Raw genomic sequence first — 14,672 nt, forward strand, 5'->3', positions numbered from 1 at the left:
AGGAGGACAGGGTGCTGCTAGACAAGAGGGAGCGTTATTGACAGTTGTGAAGCATTAGGCGTCAGACAGAAACTTGTCAGAAACAGCTGCTGTTGGGTCCTGATGGATCATGTTTTCGCTCTGCCGGCTGAGGCGCCGCAGACAGCAGTGGGTCTGGGGAGAGGCCCGTCGCCGCGCACGCGAACACACACAGACACGGGAAGTCATTTAACAGATGGCTCTGGAGCAGTCAGGCGCGAAACGCACTGTCTTAGAAAGCAACACTCTACACTTAATGAACTCGCAGAGAAGGCGATGCCTGATAATCGTTTATTTGTCAGAGAGGAGCACGCAGGACAGAACAAAGCGGGGATCCTGTAACTGGTCATCGGAAGGAAAGTTCTGTGCTGCTCGCCGATCACACGGTGTAAAAATAGTCAAGGAGGCTGCAGACAGAAGTGCCTAGGAATCTTTTCGCTCCATTCAATTAAAAAAGAAGCTTACACAAGGGTTTGATGTCTCAAAGGTAACAATTTCATTAAAACCCGCCTACAAGATGAAACCACAAAAGGGAGAGTTAAATGGCACGTCTCCTGGAGAAGGACCCGGCGTGACCGCACGCCACCACACAGGGTGAGGCTGCGGGACTTGGGGATCGGCCGGGGCACCCAGAAATCGAAAACAGGTTTTTATTGCTCAGGTGAAGGGAGCAGTTTGCTGTCATTGGGCCACTGAGTATTTTAAGTGGTCAAAAATCTACAAAATGCCCCCAAAAGTATTTCACCCATAAGCCTCAATATCCATAGATTATTCTTGATTTAAAAAAGGTCAAAGGAGCCAAACTCCAGTAAAACTGTACATTTATTTCTATGTAATTTTATCAGTTAGATTAAATGAAAAAAAAATTTTGTTCCGAAGATGGAATCTGGGCCCTAAAATTATTGACTTGCTGCAGCCCTAGCACATGGAAACCCCTGAAAATAGAGGTTTTTCAGAGAAGTCTGGTCAGACCCCGCAGTGCTAGACAGGGACCCCGGCAGGCTCCGTCAGCCACGCCGGCCTTCGCGGCTGAAACGCAGATGCCAGCACGCATCTCAGCCGGTGTGCGCCAGGCTGCGCTTGGCGGTTATTAAAAATGTTATCTGTTATTTAAAAAATTATTTTTCCCATTTCGACCAGAAACAAGATTTTTAGAAAAAGATACCTATGACTTCATGCAGGATGATCTTTCCATTGAAAAACTATTGGTGGCCTTGACGAAATCGTCATCAGCGAAGAAGCATTGGCCCAGCTCTCCCCTAACTCTTCCCCAAAGCTCAGCCAATGCCTCTGCCCCTCAAAGGGGGTGGGGGAGACTCCAGGTGCCATGAAGGGAGCAAGAGGCAACCTATCCTTAAGCTCTCCCCATTAGTTTTGGCTTGGCGGGGTATTCCTTTCTGGTAAGGAAAGTGACTGAAGCGTCTGGTGCTCATTTTCCTCCCCTGATCTGTAAGGCCAGTATACAAAAATGAAAAAACACAAGAAGATAAAAATAAAATAAAACCCCCAGGAGATCTTGGATATGGTGCACATATGCGGGGGCCCAGTCACACACCCCACCCTACGCCCAGGGAGGTTTGGTCAGGGTCCTGGGTCTCCCCGAGTCCGTCACCAGGGAACTGGGTTTCTGGGAGCCCCGAGTTCCGTGCATGTCAGCGCACGGAAGAGGCGCTCGGACAACAGGAGGAAGAGACATGCGTGAGGAGAGTCAGTGGTGGGCAGAGAATAAATCTCTCAGTAGTGTGTGCTTGACGCGAGTGCCGGCGCGGACTCAGCCGAGGCACAGAGCGCCGGCTCTAACAGAGACGAGGGCTGGAGACGACCAGAGGGAGACAGATACCGAAGCCATGAGAGTACTGTCTTGATACCAAAATAACATGAAAACGAGACACTAACAAGATGGGTTCAAGGCCTCCGGGGCCCGTCTGCTTTGCCAGGGTTCACATTCTTACGGCGTCGTGGTCTTTCTCCTCTAACAAATGTATCAGCTGGCAGAAGCTGTCTTTCAGAGCATCAACGTTGTCCAGTGAGCAGGGCTGCAGAATCCAGCGTTTTCCACGGGCCAGGGGTTCAAGTTCAAAATATTTTTTGACCTTAAGGGGGACAGAGAAGATAAATATGTTATTAATTATATCAGAGCTTTTCTCATACCAACATTTTGAGAGTGATAAAGTAGGGGAGATTTCAAGGAGAATATATCTGATCGGAGATGCCCGGAACGTTCTAGAATCCCATCCACAGCTGCAGTTAGAATGAAGGTTACGTGTGGCCCAGGAGTGTTTTCTTTAGGGGTGACAGGCCCTTTGTGAGTCCCCACTGCACCGGGCACTTGGCGGGCGCCGACTCGGGCCCACGCCCGTCAGTCGGAACAGCTGTGGGGAGGGGGCCCTCGCCACGTCGGCTGCTAACTTCCTGACAACACGCGGCAGTGTGCGAACTCTGTCGATTACTCGAGACCATTGTTTCGATCCATCCCACGCAGAATAAAAAGGTAATTTAACTCATCTTTTTTCCCTCTTCTTCAATCTCTAGTGCGTGTTCCTGAGACCTGGTTTTCAGGAAAGAGGAAGGAAACCAAGTGTATGCACACGTGTGCGTGAACTTGCACGCACACACACACACACACGACGTTTCCCGGCTTTCCCTCCCCATCCCGAATTTTCAGGCAGGGACCAATCAAGACCTTGTAACTGGCATGTGGGTAGGGCATCTGCTACCTACAACACCTGTTCCATGAGTAACCAGTCAGACGCCTTGCTTAGGGTGTCGGCTGGGACACTGAGCGTACCCAGGGTTACTGACCCCTGGCTTTGAACCAGGCTCAGACCGTCATGGCTTTCAAAAGCACTGATGATCTTCTCTCGAAGGGTAGAGTACAAAGTCCATGAATGGACACACACGCTCACACAACATCACACCAGGGCCTGCGTGTACAGCCCACTGGGCTGTCACCACACAGAACAGTCGGCACCAACACCAGACGTGGCCTGTGCAGAAACACCCTTGGCCAACAAATTCCATCAAATGCAAGGAACCGTGGGAAATGACCTCGATCAGTGCTTGGCCCGGACAAAATAAGTGTCCCAATCTTCACGCCACTCCCACGTGTGGCTTCGTTGAGCCTTCGGCATCGCAAGCACCGGACGAGTGTTAACAGCGAGGACACACCACTCAGAGTGGCATTAACATGTGTGTGCAGTTCATGCGTGAGCGAGAAGGTATAAATAACGCTACATTTTTATGCTCATTCAGGGACCACAAATAAGCTGGCATGTGACAGTTTTAGTGTGTCCCAAACGTCCTCCTATAGGTGTCTGCAAATTCATAGTAAATATTACATTTACTAAAAAAAAATAAAGATGAGAATCGAAGGGCCCTCATCAATTTCGGTTCTGAAGTATAATGAAAATCGCACTCCGTCAGAAAATGAGCACACGACTTCAGAAAAACTGTTGCCAAAGGTTTTTTTTTACAAATCACAGTGAGAGGATTCTCTCTCATGAAAAATGTGTACTCCATTCTTTTAGTTTCCTTTCTTTCGGGCACTGAAAACAGCTTACTCGCAAGAGAATCTGGAATGGCTCACAGAACAACCAGCACAGGGGACCAGCCCCAGCCCCCAGGGAGCCCCGACCAGCGCCAGGAGAGAAGAGTGGGCGGCAAGGACAGTGTGGGGTGGGGAGCCGGCTGCTCCAAGACCTCAAAGTCAGAGATGCCCTCTTTTCCCACAAAGGGAGGCTTCAGGCCCGATGCAGCAATGGGGAGCCCGTGGCTGAGATGCTGCCAGTGCGCGGTCAATGCCGCCTCACTTTGCCAGGGCACGGCAGGCCAATGCCCAAAGTGCGCTCCAGGGAGGAACTAGTGGTGCCCTGGCCGCATTTTGCGACCTGGAGCCTGCAGGGAGAGCACCGTGAGTTTTGCCAGCACCTGGAGAGAGGTCCGTCAGGGGCAAGCCAGTCACTGAGGGTGGAACAAGCAGCAGACACACTAGCGCCACTTCCTCCGAACGGCCCTTTAAAAGCCACGGACTTAGCCCTGGCAGCACAGTAACAGCTAATTTGAAAACAAGGTTAGATTTACACAATCATGAAATGTAATTTGCGATATTTCACAATTAGGGCCAGGCACACACACGAACGACAGTCAGTTTTACAGTTGCCCATCAGCTTGGTTTCTAGGCAACCGGAAACACAGCCATCAGGCAGGCCCACTGGGAAGATGATAAGGACAGGCAGACCGGCTCCCGCCGCCAAGGACGAAACAAGAGGGGGACTGGCAGCTTCGACGGCAGGGCACTCACCAGATCCCAGAGCCTGCCGCGTGAAGCCGACCAGCACAGCTGGGTGACCGGGGTGACCGGGGTGACCGGGGTGACGGGGGACTCTCCGACCGGTCACCCAAGCAGGTGGGGGTCCAACCTGCCCCGTTCCCCCCACTGGCACCCACGGGACACCTCGCCCCTCGCCCCTCTGCTATCCATTTTAAAACAAGCTTGGCGCTCCCGCGACACTGAAGGCCAGTGAGTGCCTGCGCAGCCCTGGAACAGCTCTCCATTACCCAGAGTTCCAGGTTTCTGCGGACAGAAAGTGCCGCACCGGAAGTGGCGAGATGAGGACTCACTGCCCCACGGGAATGTCCCCTTGAGGAGAGCGTTCCAGTTTCGACTTCATCTACTAACCTGGGCTTCGTCTCTGCCTCCCCTGTCTCATCACAGTGAAAACTACAGACACACTTAACTTGCCCCCGTTGCTTTTTTTTGGTCCTTCCATAGGCTGAGGTACAATTTCGAAGAAAGGTGTTTAAGTTGAACCGACATAAATCATATGCACACATCCAGTGTTATTGTTGAGATCCAGTCACGCAAGGATCTATTTTTTTTTATGATAAACATAATTTTTTAAAGTTATTTTCTTATCTAGGTAAAATTTTTGACTCAAGAGAAAATGAACCAAAGTCTCTGAAACAGACGATTAGCTGCCCTGATGTCACAGTTAACTGGAAGCTGCTGGAATAAGGAGACGGTGATCGCTCCGTGTTGGCTTCTGGAGAAGCACTTGGCTGCCTGGCAACCAGTGGTCATGCAGCTATCTTCTGGACAGCCAAAGAGGGCGCAAACACTGCCCGAAGATGTTGCACTGGGGGACGCTCCTATCTCACCGCCTGCCTCGCACCTCCCCTGTCTGACCCCCAGCGTGAGGGTGCCCGACCCTACAGTCATGCTTGGCTGTGGCTTGGAGCATTCACGCTCGGAAACCTGCGAGCGACACAGCCGGGGCTTCTCTCCAGAGTCGGCTGTCAAACACTCGCCAGCAGCCGCCGGTGTCTGCACCTTGTGAGCGTGTTTGCAAAGGGGCCTCCCGGCTTTCGTGTCTCAGCCGCAGAAGCTCATAGAACAGGCTGAGCTCAGTGACCTTCACCCGAGTCGGAGAGGCCGTGGCCCACACTGTGGCTCCGGGACCGGGACTGGAGAGAAAGTGCCAGGGCAGCCTCAGGATTCCTCAGAGCGCATTCTTGGCAGCTGGTGCAAAGCAAGGTTCGCCCACAGAGCAGCCCCAGCTGTCCCCGCTGCACCGTCCGGGCGCAGGGCTTTGAAATCCTCAGAAAGGTACTCAGTGTGTCATTAAAGGCAGAGACAAACAGGACGCTAACCCGATTTGCCACGGTCCCAACGACAGGACAGCACAGAGCAGGTGTTAGTTCTTTCCGCGGAGCTCTGACAGGGACCCAGAAATGGCAACTCCGTGGCAACCGACACCACAGAGGCACCGCGGGGTGCATTCTGAAACCGCGTGGTTGCTTTCCAGAACACTAGGTGTAATACGGAAGTGCAGTTCCGATAAGACAGCTCCTTTCTTAAGCAAAATGTAGCCTGTCTGACCTCGGAACAACGAGACACCAGACACAGCCTGTGATCGAGCCTGTCCTTCGGAGAAGCCCTCCTGCCAGGCCAAAGTGTCCAACGGGTGCAGAATGGCCTGGTGGTATGACACAGTCACACAGAGCCCGGAGCTTGCACGGAACTTGGTGCGACCTGGAAGAGCCGAGCACTGTGAGCCCGTGTGCTTGGGCGGTAGCCTGAAAAGCACTCCTGCTTCTGCTTAACCTGTGAACCTAGAAAGGGAGAACAAACCACACCTGTTTTCGCTTTCTGACATGCCTCGGTTATTTTTTATTATTATTATTATTATTATTTTTATTGTTATTCAATTACAGTTCCATCCCAAAAGCCTGCCCCTGGGACGACGGCTGGGGGAGGCACAGGTCAGGTGTGGGTGTGTCCTGTTTCAGGGACAAGGACAGCCGGCCAGCATCCCCTCCTCCAGGCGTGTCCTGCCCTCCTGGACGGCACTGGCCCCTGCAGGCGTCTCCAGGTGGAGAGGAGCAGCCCAGAGATGCTCTTGTTTTAAGTCCCCCCGATGTCCTGCCATCACGGCTAGGGGAAGCCTTCAGGGTACAGAAAAGTCTTTGCAAAGCAGAAGTGACCCTCAACACCACAGTCGAGGCCAGTCACCTCCCAGCACCTGGGCACCAGAAATCCCCTGTGCGTTGGTGAGACGGGGACATGGCCTTGCTTATTCATGGATCTGTGGCTGCTTTCCTGCCCCAGCGGCAGAGTTACTAAAGGCCACGGAGACAGCCGTGTCCCTCAAAGCCTAGAATATTTACTCCCTGTCCCCTTCCCGAGAAACAGCTGCCAGGCCTGGCCAGAAGCAGGGCACAGGGAGTGCCTGACAGCGGCCTTCTGTGCCCTCACCTGCCAGCCCTCCTCTTCACTCTGGCTCACACATGAGGGGCGCAGAGAAGCTGGCCCCTGCCTCCTGGCCAGCTCCACGGATGACTGCAGATGCCCGAGCTGGAGTCTAGCAGAAGGGGCATCTCTTGGCACAGCCTGGGTTTCCCTCCCTGCGTCCACCCAGGCTTTTCCCCGGGGGGACTCGCCCAAGGCTGTGAGACAGGCCGGGGCACGGGGTGACCCATCCTTCCTTGCAGATGGCTTTCAGTGCGTGGGGGTACTAGCCATGGTCATTTTCAGTTTTTACAAAGGGATATACAATTTATTAAATTTACAAAAAAACTTTTTAAATTTACAAAGAATGTAGTTTTCCCCGAGGCAACTGTATTTGACCTAAAAATCTTAACATTCTGTTTATGCATCTGGTAAATTCTGACAATATGTCTGGAGGCGGAGCACTGTTTGGGTCTATTTGCAAACTGAGTGAAGGCCGCAGGGACAGAACAGTTCCTGTTTGGCCCCTTCCGGAAAAGTAATTGCCAAGCCCAGGCCTGAAGCGCTCTTCACTTTGAACATCTCAAAACTCCATTTATAAATTCAATCAACTTAATGTTCTTTTTAAGCATTTAGACTGTCTAATAATCAAGACACCGCAGTTGTTCAGAGTTCTTCCTTCCCCCCAGTCGGAACGCGTAAGCATTCCTTCCACTACACTGGTAAATTCAATGACTCAAGGTCTGGTGCCTTCTAATACTAATCACAAGCCTAACTACATCCTCATGCCTTTCGAAGGGGAGGCCAACTCTGAAGCCACACATTTCAAATGCGGTTGTGCCTGGCTCTGCTCCCCGTGCTTAGCCCAAGGTCCCCCATATCGTGGCACGTTCCCGAACCTCATTCCTTCTTACGGTGGAATAACGCCGCCCCACACGGCCGGATCACACTCACACCCACGTTCACGCGCATTCGGTCGATGGATGTTTGGGCTGTTTCTACTTTTTGGTTACCTAAACTCTGTTCTATGAGCCATTACTTTCCCCTGAAAACAGGTATTTTATAAATTAATGGGTCAGGATGTCAAGACTCATCAGGGACGAGGCACCCGTGATAAGCTCCATTTTCAGCCAGATTCACGGGGATGACACAGATTTGGGTAATTACTCTTGATCTTTTTGCTTTCACGTGCCTAAGCCCTCAGTTCCTGGAGGGAAAGACAGTGAGAAAAACACTGGGTTTTCTCTAACATCCCCAGGACAATGCCAGACATAGGAGGATACTCGTTTGTTTACTTACTTTTAAACCAATGTAAAGACCTGACACCACAAGGAAAGGGGCAACCAGAGACGTACTACCTTCCACCCCATCTGAAAATGTGCGTGAAGGGAGCCAGTGGAAAATCGGAGGGCAGTTACCACCCTTCACAGTCAAGCAGGCCAAGGTTTCCTGCAGGAGCTGGGATTTCTCCAACAGTTTCAAAGCTGAGACCTAATTGGTTTAAACTCCCTTCTGCATATGCCCACAGGCAGCTGCGGCAAATTGTTTTGCAAACAGAAAAGAAAACAACCTATCATGGAAAACAGAACCTCTCCAGTAACAGACCCACAGGACACCTCTCCCTTTAATCTGTGTCCAAGCAAAGCATCCCCACCTATCTCGCAGAGTGGAAAGCACTGACAGCCACGGCCCGGCCGGCGGGACACCTGCCTCGGCTCGCAGGTGCAGGCGGCGGGCTTTCCCAGCGTACCCGACATCGTCATGCGGCACAGGGGCGGCCAGCCTTCCATAGCGCACCAACTTCCCGTCCCCGACTCGCCTGCTTTTCTGTGCTCATTTCTAGTCTGCTCTTTGGAAAGAGCATCCACCATTTTGGGGCTGACCACTTTAGGGGGTTATCCCTGATTCTGTCCCTCCCATGTTGGGGTCAATACTGAGTTATGATTACTGTAGGGTTCTACTTTGTTTCGAGGAGTCAGATGTTGTAAGGAGGCAGAAGCCTATCTACAAAGCCTATTCCCTGCCACTAGAATGCGGTTGTTTCAACGGTTCCGCCTCCGTGCCTGAGGTCCAGTCAAGTGTGTCCTGGGCAGGAGAGAGAACGGGGCGTGACAGCCCCAAACACGTCAGGGATGAAGCTGTCGGCTCCTTGGGCCGCTGGGCACGAGCACGCTGCTGTGCAATGGCCTGCTTACCCACACACAGTCACCACGGAATTGATTCTTTCAGGGTTTTTTTTTTTTTACTGAACACTCATTAGCTGTGCGTACTGAAGTCTCTGGGTGGGCAGATACTCGGTGTCATGCGGTGCCGGTTGAAATAGGAATTCTTTGTTTCACGAGGTGAAGTGGTACTGGGAAAAAATGCATCCATCGCCAGCCATCGTGTCTGTCTCAGGCGCTGAAATGGGTCAGCGGAGTTAGATTTTGCCTCCTCTGCCTGCTGGGTGCTGAGGCTGGGGCTGGCCGGTGGGGCGCTGGGGCCTTCCCATCTGTGAACCCACACTTTTGTGTTTTGGGGCCACAGCCCTTCCACCACAGCCTCGGATCCAGCAAAACAGCGTTGGAGGAAAAGCCCGGTGTTTTCCAAATCCAACATCTGCCTGGGCGAGAACATCCAATTTCAGCCCCCCCAGACTCACCTCACCCAAACCTGAGGTCACCTGATGTCGGCTTACCCGTGAATGACAATCACGACACTGCTCCTATTTGGGATTTTCTTCAGAAACTCCTGCATATTTTAAAATTGCTTTTGGGTCCCACAAGTCTCCACACCATGCACACACTTCCATAATCGGCCACCAGGGGCCGGGCGTAGGCCCTCCCTCTGCAGGGCGGGGCTCTGTCCCTGCCTGCCCCAGACACATGCCACCACAGGGCCCCAGCCGCCCACGCACAGGGTCCCGCGGCTCACAGACGAGGACAAACCTTCAGCTGGCTCCGAACAAAATCTCCTACAAGGAAGCTCTCTTGACTAATCCCACTTACTCGTCTGGGACGGACCGACCCTCTGTAGCTGGGACAAGACCGCGGTGGACACGGCTGCCGGCTACACCACAGATGTGCCGGCTCCTGGTCACCTCTGCTCACCTCGGCTCCGGACTTCTTCCCAGTTCTCTGGAGGGCGACCCTGCCTCTTATCACCATGGAGGGTTTAACCAAGCGTGGCACCCATGGGTGACATGTGAACTGGACAAGAGAACGTCCATTTCTCTGAAAAACTCACTGGAGTGTGTTCACAGAACTCAGTGAAGGCAAGTCACTAAGAAGCACCTGCTGCCGAATGAGACTTGGGGAGGGGGGCGCCGAGGCCCGGGAGGGAAAGGGGCAGATCGCTGCCCCCACTCCGGTCACTCTGGCTCCATTTTAAAGACACGGGCGCTGAAAGCCATAGGCGACGGCCGAGTTTAATGGGAGAACTAGAACACAGAACTCTGACGGCCCCACACTCAGGGGCAAGGCCTTGGCCCGTACTGAAAGTCAAGTGCCACTTGTATGTTTTAAGTTAAAATTAATTACTTAGGGCATATGTTTATTTAATTTTTTAAATGATAAGGCACTTGAAACAACTCTTCAAGTCCCCTGTCAGAATCAGTACCAGTGCCTGTCAGCTCCACAACTTTGGCGCAGTATAACTCCACAAATCTTCCTGACTCAAGTCCGACTCACCCCTCCCCACAGCCTTGCAGCTTCCTGTAGGAACAGTCATAGCTGGGGAGGTAAATCATGTGACACCTGGGCACCTCATCACTAAACTCAGCACCTGAAAAAGCAAGCACGACGCTGTTTCGAATGCATTTGCAAACCACTTTCTAAACCGGACTTCGGCCCATGCTCTGGGCTCAGAAGTGGACACCAGACGGTGGGCCACCCCGCCAGGCGAGCATCCCCAGGTGCCGCTCGGCCGTGCCCCGGATGACCCCCTTCGACAGGTGCCACTGTCTGGGTGACAGGCAAGCTCAGTGCTTTGCATCACAGCCCATTTTCCCTGAAATTATTGTCTGTCCCCCCGCCCTTACCACAGTGGTCTCCCATTAGTGAGACAGCAATTTTATCAGAGCGTTTGGAAATAAGAATCACAATGCCAACACCTGACAAACGGGGGCTGTTTTTAACGAGAGGTAGAGGCCAGGCATAGCATGACATAAACTGGCACCTGTGAGGGGCCCTCACCTCTCTGTGCGTTTATTTCTGGTCAGCAAACCACCCGATGCCTTGTCTTCACAGGGACACTCGTCTGCCCACAGAGAGGAGAGAGGGTGGGGCCCGGACAGACAGGCATGAGGAAGAAATTCTTGCCCGTCTGACTCCAGCTTGTCCTCCTGGTGCTGGCGACCCGCACGCTTCTCGTCAGCTGAATGCAGCACGGTGCTCGTAGGACAGACCAGTGGAGACCCCTCGCAGCTGCCGAAACACTCGCGTTCTGACCTCACCCACGAGGGCAGAGAGTCCACGTGTGCCGTGGCCAGGCCGCAGGCCGGACTGCTTGTTGGTGCCGTTCGAAGGGGCTCCCTGACACGATAAACCGTGAAGCTACCAGGTTTGACCCCAGGGTTGCAAGGCGTGGATGGGGAATGAAACGCACTGTGTTCCGGAACGGGATTCGCCTGGTTGTGATGTGACCACTGTACATCACCAGGGCCCAGGACAGCTCCCGCGCAGCCTGGGGACAGAGAAGGCAACGGGACCGACGGACACGTACAACCTCCCGGGCGGAAGTTCTCGCCCCGAGACCCAGGCAGTAGGGAACTGAACTAGCTCCTCTCTCTCTCTCCGCCCCCCGCCCCCGCCACCCAAGCCTGCGCCCCCCACCTCTCTCTCAAATCAGGCTATTGAGCCAAGAACCAACTTAAGGCACTACATGACAAACCTTACTGCCCAGATTTGAAGGGCTCCCTCCGTGAGTAAATGACGGTGTGCAGGCCAGGGTTTGGGACGGCCCGCCTAACTATCTTAGTGGGTTTTATATTTTTATGAAATATTACAAATCAGATTCTTTAGAGTCCAGGCTTAAGAAATCCATTCGTGCGGTATCACAGATGTTTAAAATATTCCTGTATCTGCACAAAGCATAAGAAAGCTCTGGGAAACTATGAACCCTTGCACACCCAATATTCCCCTCCCCCCACCCTTCCCCGCTGCCAGCTGGGTTTCATTTGAAGAATTTCACGCTGAATATAAAGTGCTATTTTGACCATGTGGCTCCAGAAATGTGAATTGAGAGTCTATTCAGATTGTACGCAAGTGACTGACGGGGGTGGGTCGGGGGGACGGTGGATGCAATGGATGCACCGAAGCCTCCGCCTCCAGGTGCCGGTGAGCTCCAGGGACGGAAGCCGCCCTGGCAGGTGCCGACGGGCAGGAAAGTGCAGTCTCCTGGCAGGGGACCACTCCACACCGCCCCACCGCACGACCCTCCCTGGGCTGGTGCCCAGCGTACCCACCCCTTCCACACAGCCCGTCCACCCCCCTGTGCCCACAGGGCCTCTCGGGTTCGCTCTCCTAGACGTTCCCCACAACACCCCACACACCTCGGCAGTGACTGGTCTCTGGGTTTCAGGGTAACTCTTTGGGAAAGTTCACGTGCGTGTTCAGCTTTCCGGGGTCAGGGCTGGCGAAGCCTAACGATTTCGATGTGGGAGAAACTCCACGTCGTATTTCAGGGATGGTCTGAAAGTCGGGGGCGTCAGAAATGTTTCACATACCACTGTTATTTCAGCTTCCCACAAAGTAGCCCTGTTTCTTTCAACAGCCATCGATCCCATTTCCACGAATCACCCTCCAGTGCACCGTAGGCACGAGAGTGCCTCACAGTCTGCGATGTGTATGATGCTGTGACAGGTTTATGGAGGTAACGACGTGCTCTGGTGTTCTCAGTCTTTCTTTCTGCACCTTTAGGGTCACGCTGCCCCTACGATTCTGTCCGTACACTGAGTGCACGGCGAGTACTGTTATAAAACAGATTACGCCCCACGGACGAAAACTCAACACGAGGGTACTCAGCACTGGATTTGGAGAAGGGTTCCGAGCACGCATTTAGGATGGATGCCGTGATGCTGGCGAGGGTCTCAGAGTGAAGGAGCACACCGAACTGGCGTTACATGGGCACAAACAGAAGCTGACACCAGAGGCAAGTTGACGTCATCGGAGAAGTGCAAGCCCGTCCAGTGGGGTCCTCTGCAGAACCGGAAAGGCTCTGGCCACAGGTGGGGTCTGTCCCTTCTGGGATCTTCTTCAGGGAGCTAACACTGCCCCCCACCCCCTCTCAAGGCAAAACAAAACCCAAACAGGTGCACTACGGAACGTCAGCTACCAGTGGGGCGTGTTTCCCTACCTGTCGGCATAATGAATGCAGCCCAATAAAAATCACCCGTGTTAGACGTGTTCGTTTTGGACACCCTCTGTGAGCCGTAAAGACCGTGCCCGGAGCACAGGAAAAGGGTCGGAGGAAGCCACGGCGGACTGATAATGTCGGAGGGTCACACGGGGCAGGAAGGATTAACTTTTTCTTAATGTACCTCTGGATTATTGGACTGGGAACCACGGGCCCTGGCAGCTTTCATACTTTAAAAAAACTAATGAAATGAAACATACATGTGAACAAATCCAAACACAGAACGGTTATTTTTTCTGAGGAAAATAAAGATGCACCTGTATGCAGAGACAGACGGGGGAGAGGAGCCCCCGGGACAGACTCCGCAAACACTTGCTGTGTGGCTACCAAGGACAGGGTAGCCGCCAATAAACACTTTCCTCTTACTGCGGTTTCTCCTCTCGTGACAAAAGAAAAGGTGCTTGCTTGGTAACCGTTGCAGTTAAGTGGGGATTTAAATCAACAAAAGTCACTTAATGTTAAGTGGACAAATGTTAAATGTTTGTCCACTGCTGAAAGGTGGTGGCCCTCCAGGCAGGCGAGAACTCCACTCAGGGTGCTGAGCTATTCCAACAGAACACTCGCTCCCCAGGCCGCAAAGCTCAGGCGTGGGTGTCCAACCCTCAGACGTCCTACAGTCTCGGGTCCCAGACGAGAAAGAACACCGTCTACTTCCTGCTCTTCTTCAGACGCCCTTCGGAGAGAAGCGACACGTGCAGAAGGCCATGGAGGGGGCCAGGCCTCCCGGCCGCCTCCAGGGGACGGCCAGCGCCCTGGAACGGAGCTCAGGTGGAGCCTGCTGAAGTCTGTGAGATCACGTCCCTCTGGGGCATCTTAATGAGGGTCTCAACCCAATTTAACATCACCACAAGAAAAAGCCGCACAAAACTCAGAACTGCATTTATTGCAGAAAGACTGTCGCGACCGCATACTCCTGAAATCACCCACGTCGCCCACAGAGCACGTGTTCTAGAACTGTTCTAGAACAGCTTTCATCCTCCCTGTGGCCCGACAATGGACATATGTCGCAGATGACGACCCCCTGTATCTTCCAGGGGCTCAGGGTGCTAAATGGAAAAGCACACTGGAGGGGTGCTGGACCCACAGGGGCTGTTATCGCGGTCTCCTTTTCTCTGCCCTGACGTTCTGTGTCAGTGAGCCGTCATCATCATCATCTTCCCCCCGGGAGCCACCTTCAGGTCTCGGTGAACGGGAGCAGTGGGCTTTCTGGGATCAGGCCGCTCCGGCTCTCACCCAGCACACTGGGCTTCACGGGCAGTCGCCAGCCAGGGGTCGGTCACAGGGTCTCGGGCCTTCGTGGGAGCACCTGCCAGCCGCAGTGCCGTGGGCCACGGACTCCAGTCTCTCAGGACTGTCTCAGCGGAGGAGACCTCAGCTGAGGTTAATCCGCTTGAAGGAAGGATTCGATGGACCTCAACGGGAAGAAATTCTGCAGTAGATCAAATCTTTTACAGAGAAATCCAAGGGACTGTTCAATGTTTTAACTGTATAAAACAAATGATGCTTAACATATAACTTTCATGACTTTTTCCTT

General features: G+C 53.1%; 1 protein-coding gene across 1 annotated transcript in view; it reads right to left on the bottom strand.

Moving 5' to 3' along the window:
- Positions 1-275: 275 nt before the first annotated feature.
- ARL15 (ARF like GTPase 15) overlaps positions 276-14,672 on the bottom strand; it is a 327,323-nt gene continuing 312,926 nt past the window's right edge. The window contains exon 5 of the mRNA XM_024571980.4: positions 276-2,111. Coding sequence (XP_024427748.1) covers positions 1,959-2,111 — 153 coding nt within the window. The 3' untranslated portion in view covers positions 276-1,958. The remainder of the gene's footprint in view (positions 2,112-14,672) is intronic.

This window comes from Desmodus rotundus, chromosome 1, assembly GCF_022682495.2.
Source record: "Desmodus rotundus isolate HL8 chromosome 1, HLdesRot8A.1, whole genome shotgun sequence".
In the NCBI taxonomy this organism is placed as follows: domain Eukaryota; kingdom Metazoa; phylum Chordata; class Mammalia; order Chiroptera; family Phyllostomidae; genus Desmodus; species Desmodus rotundus.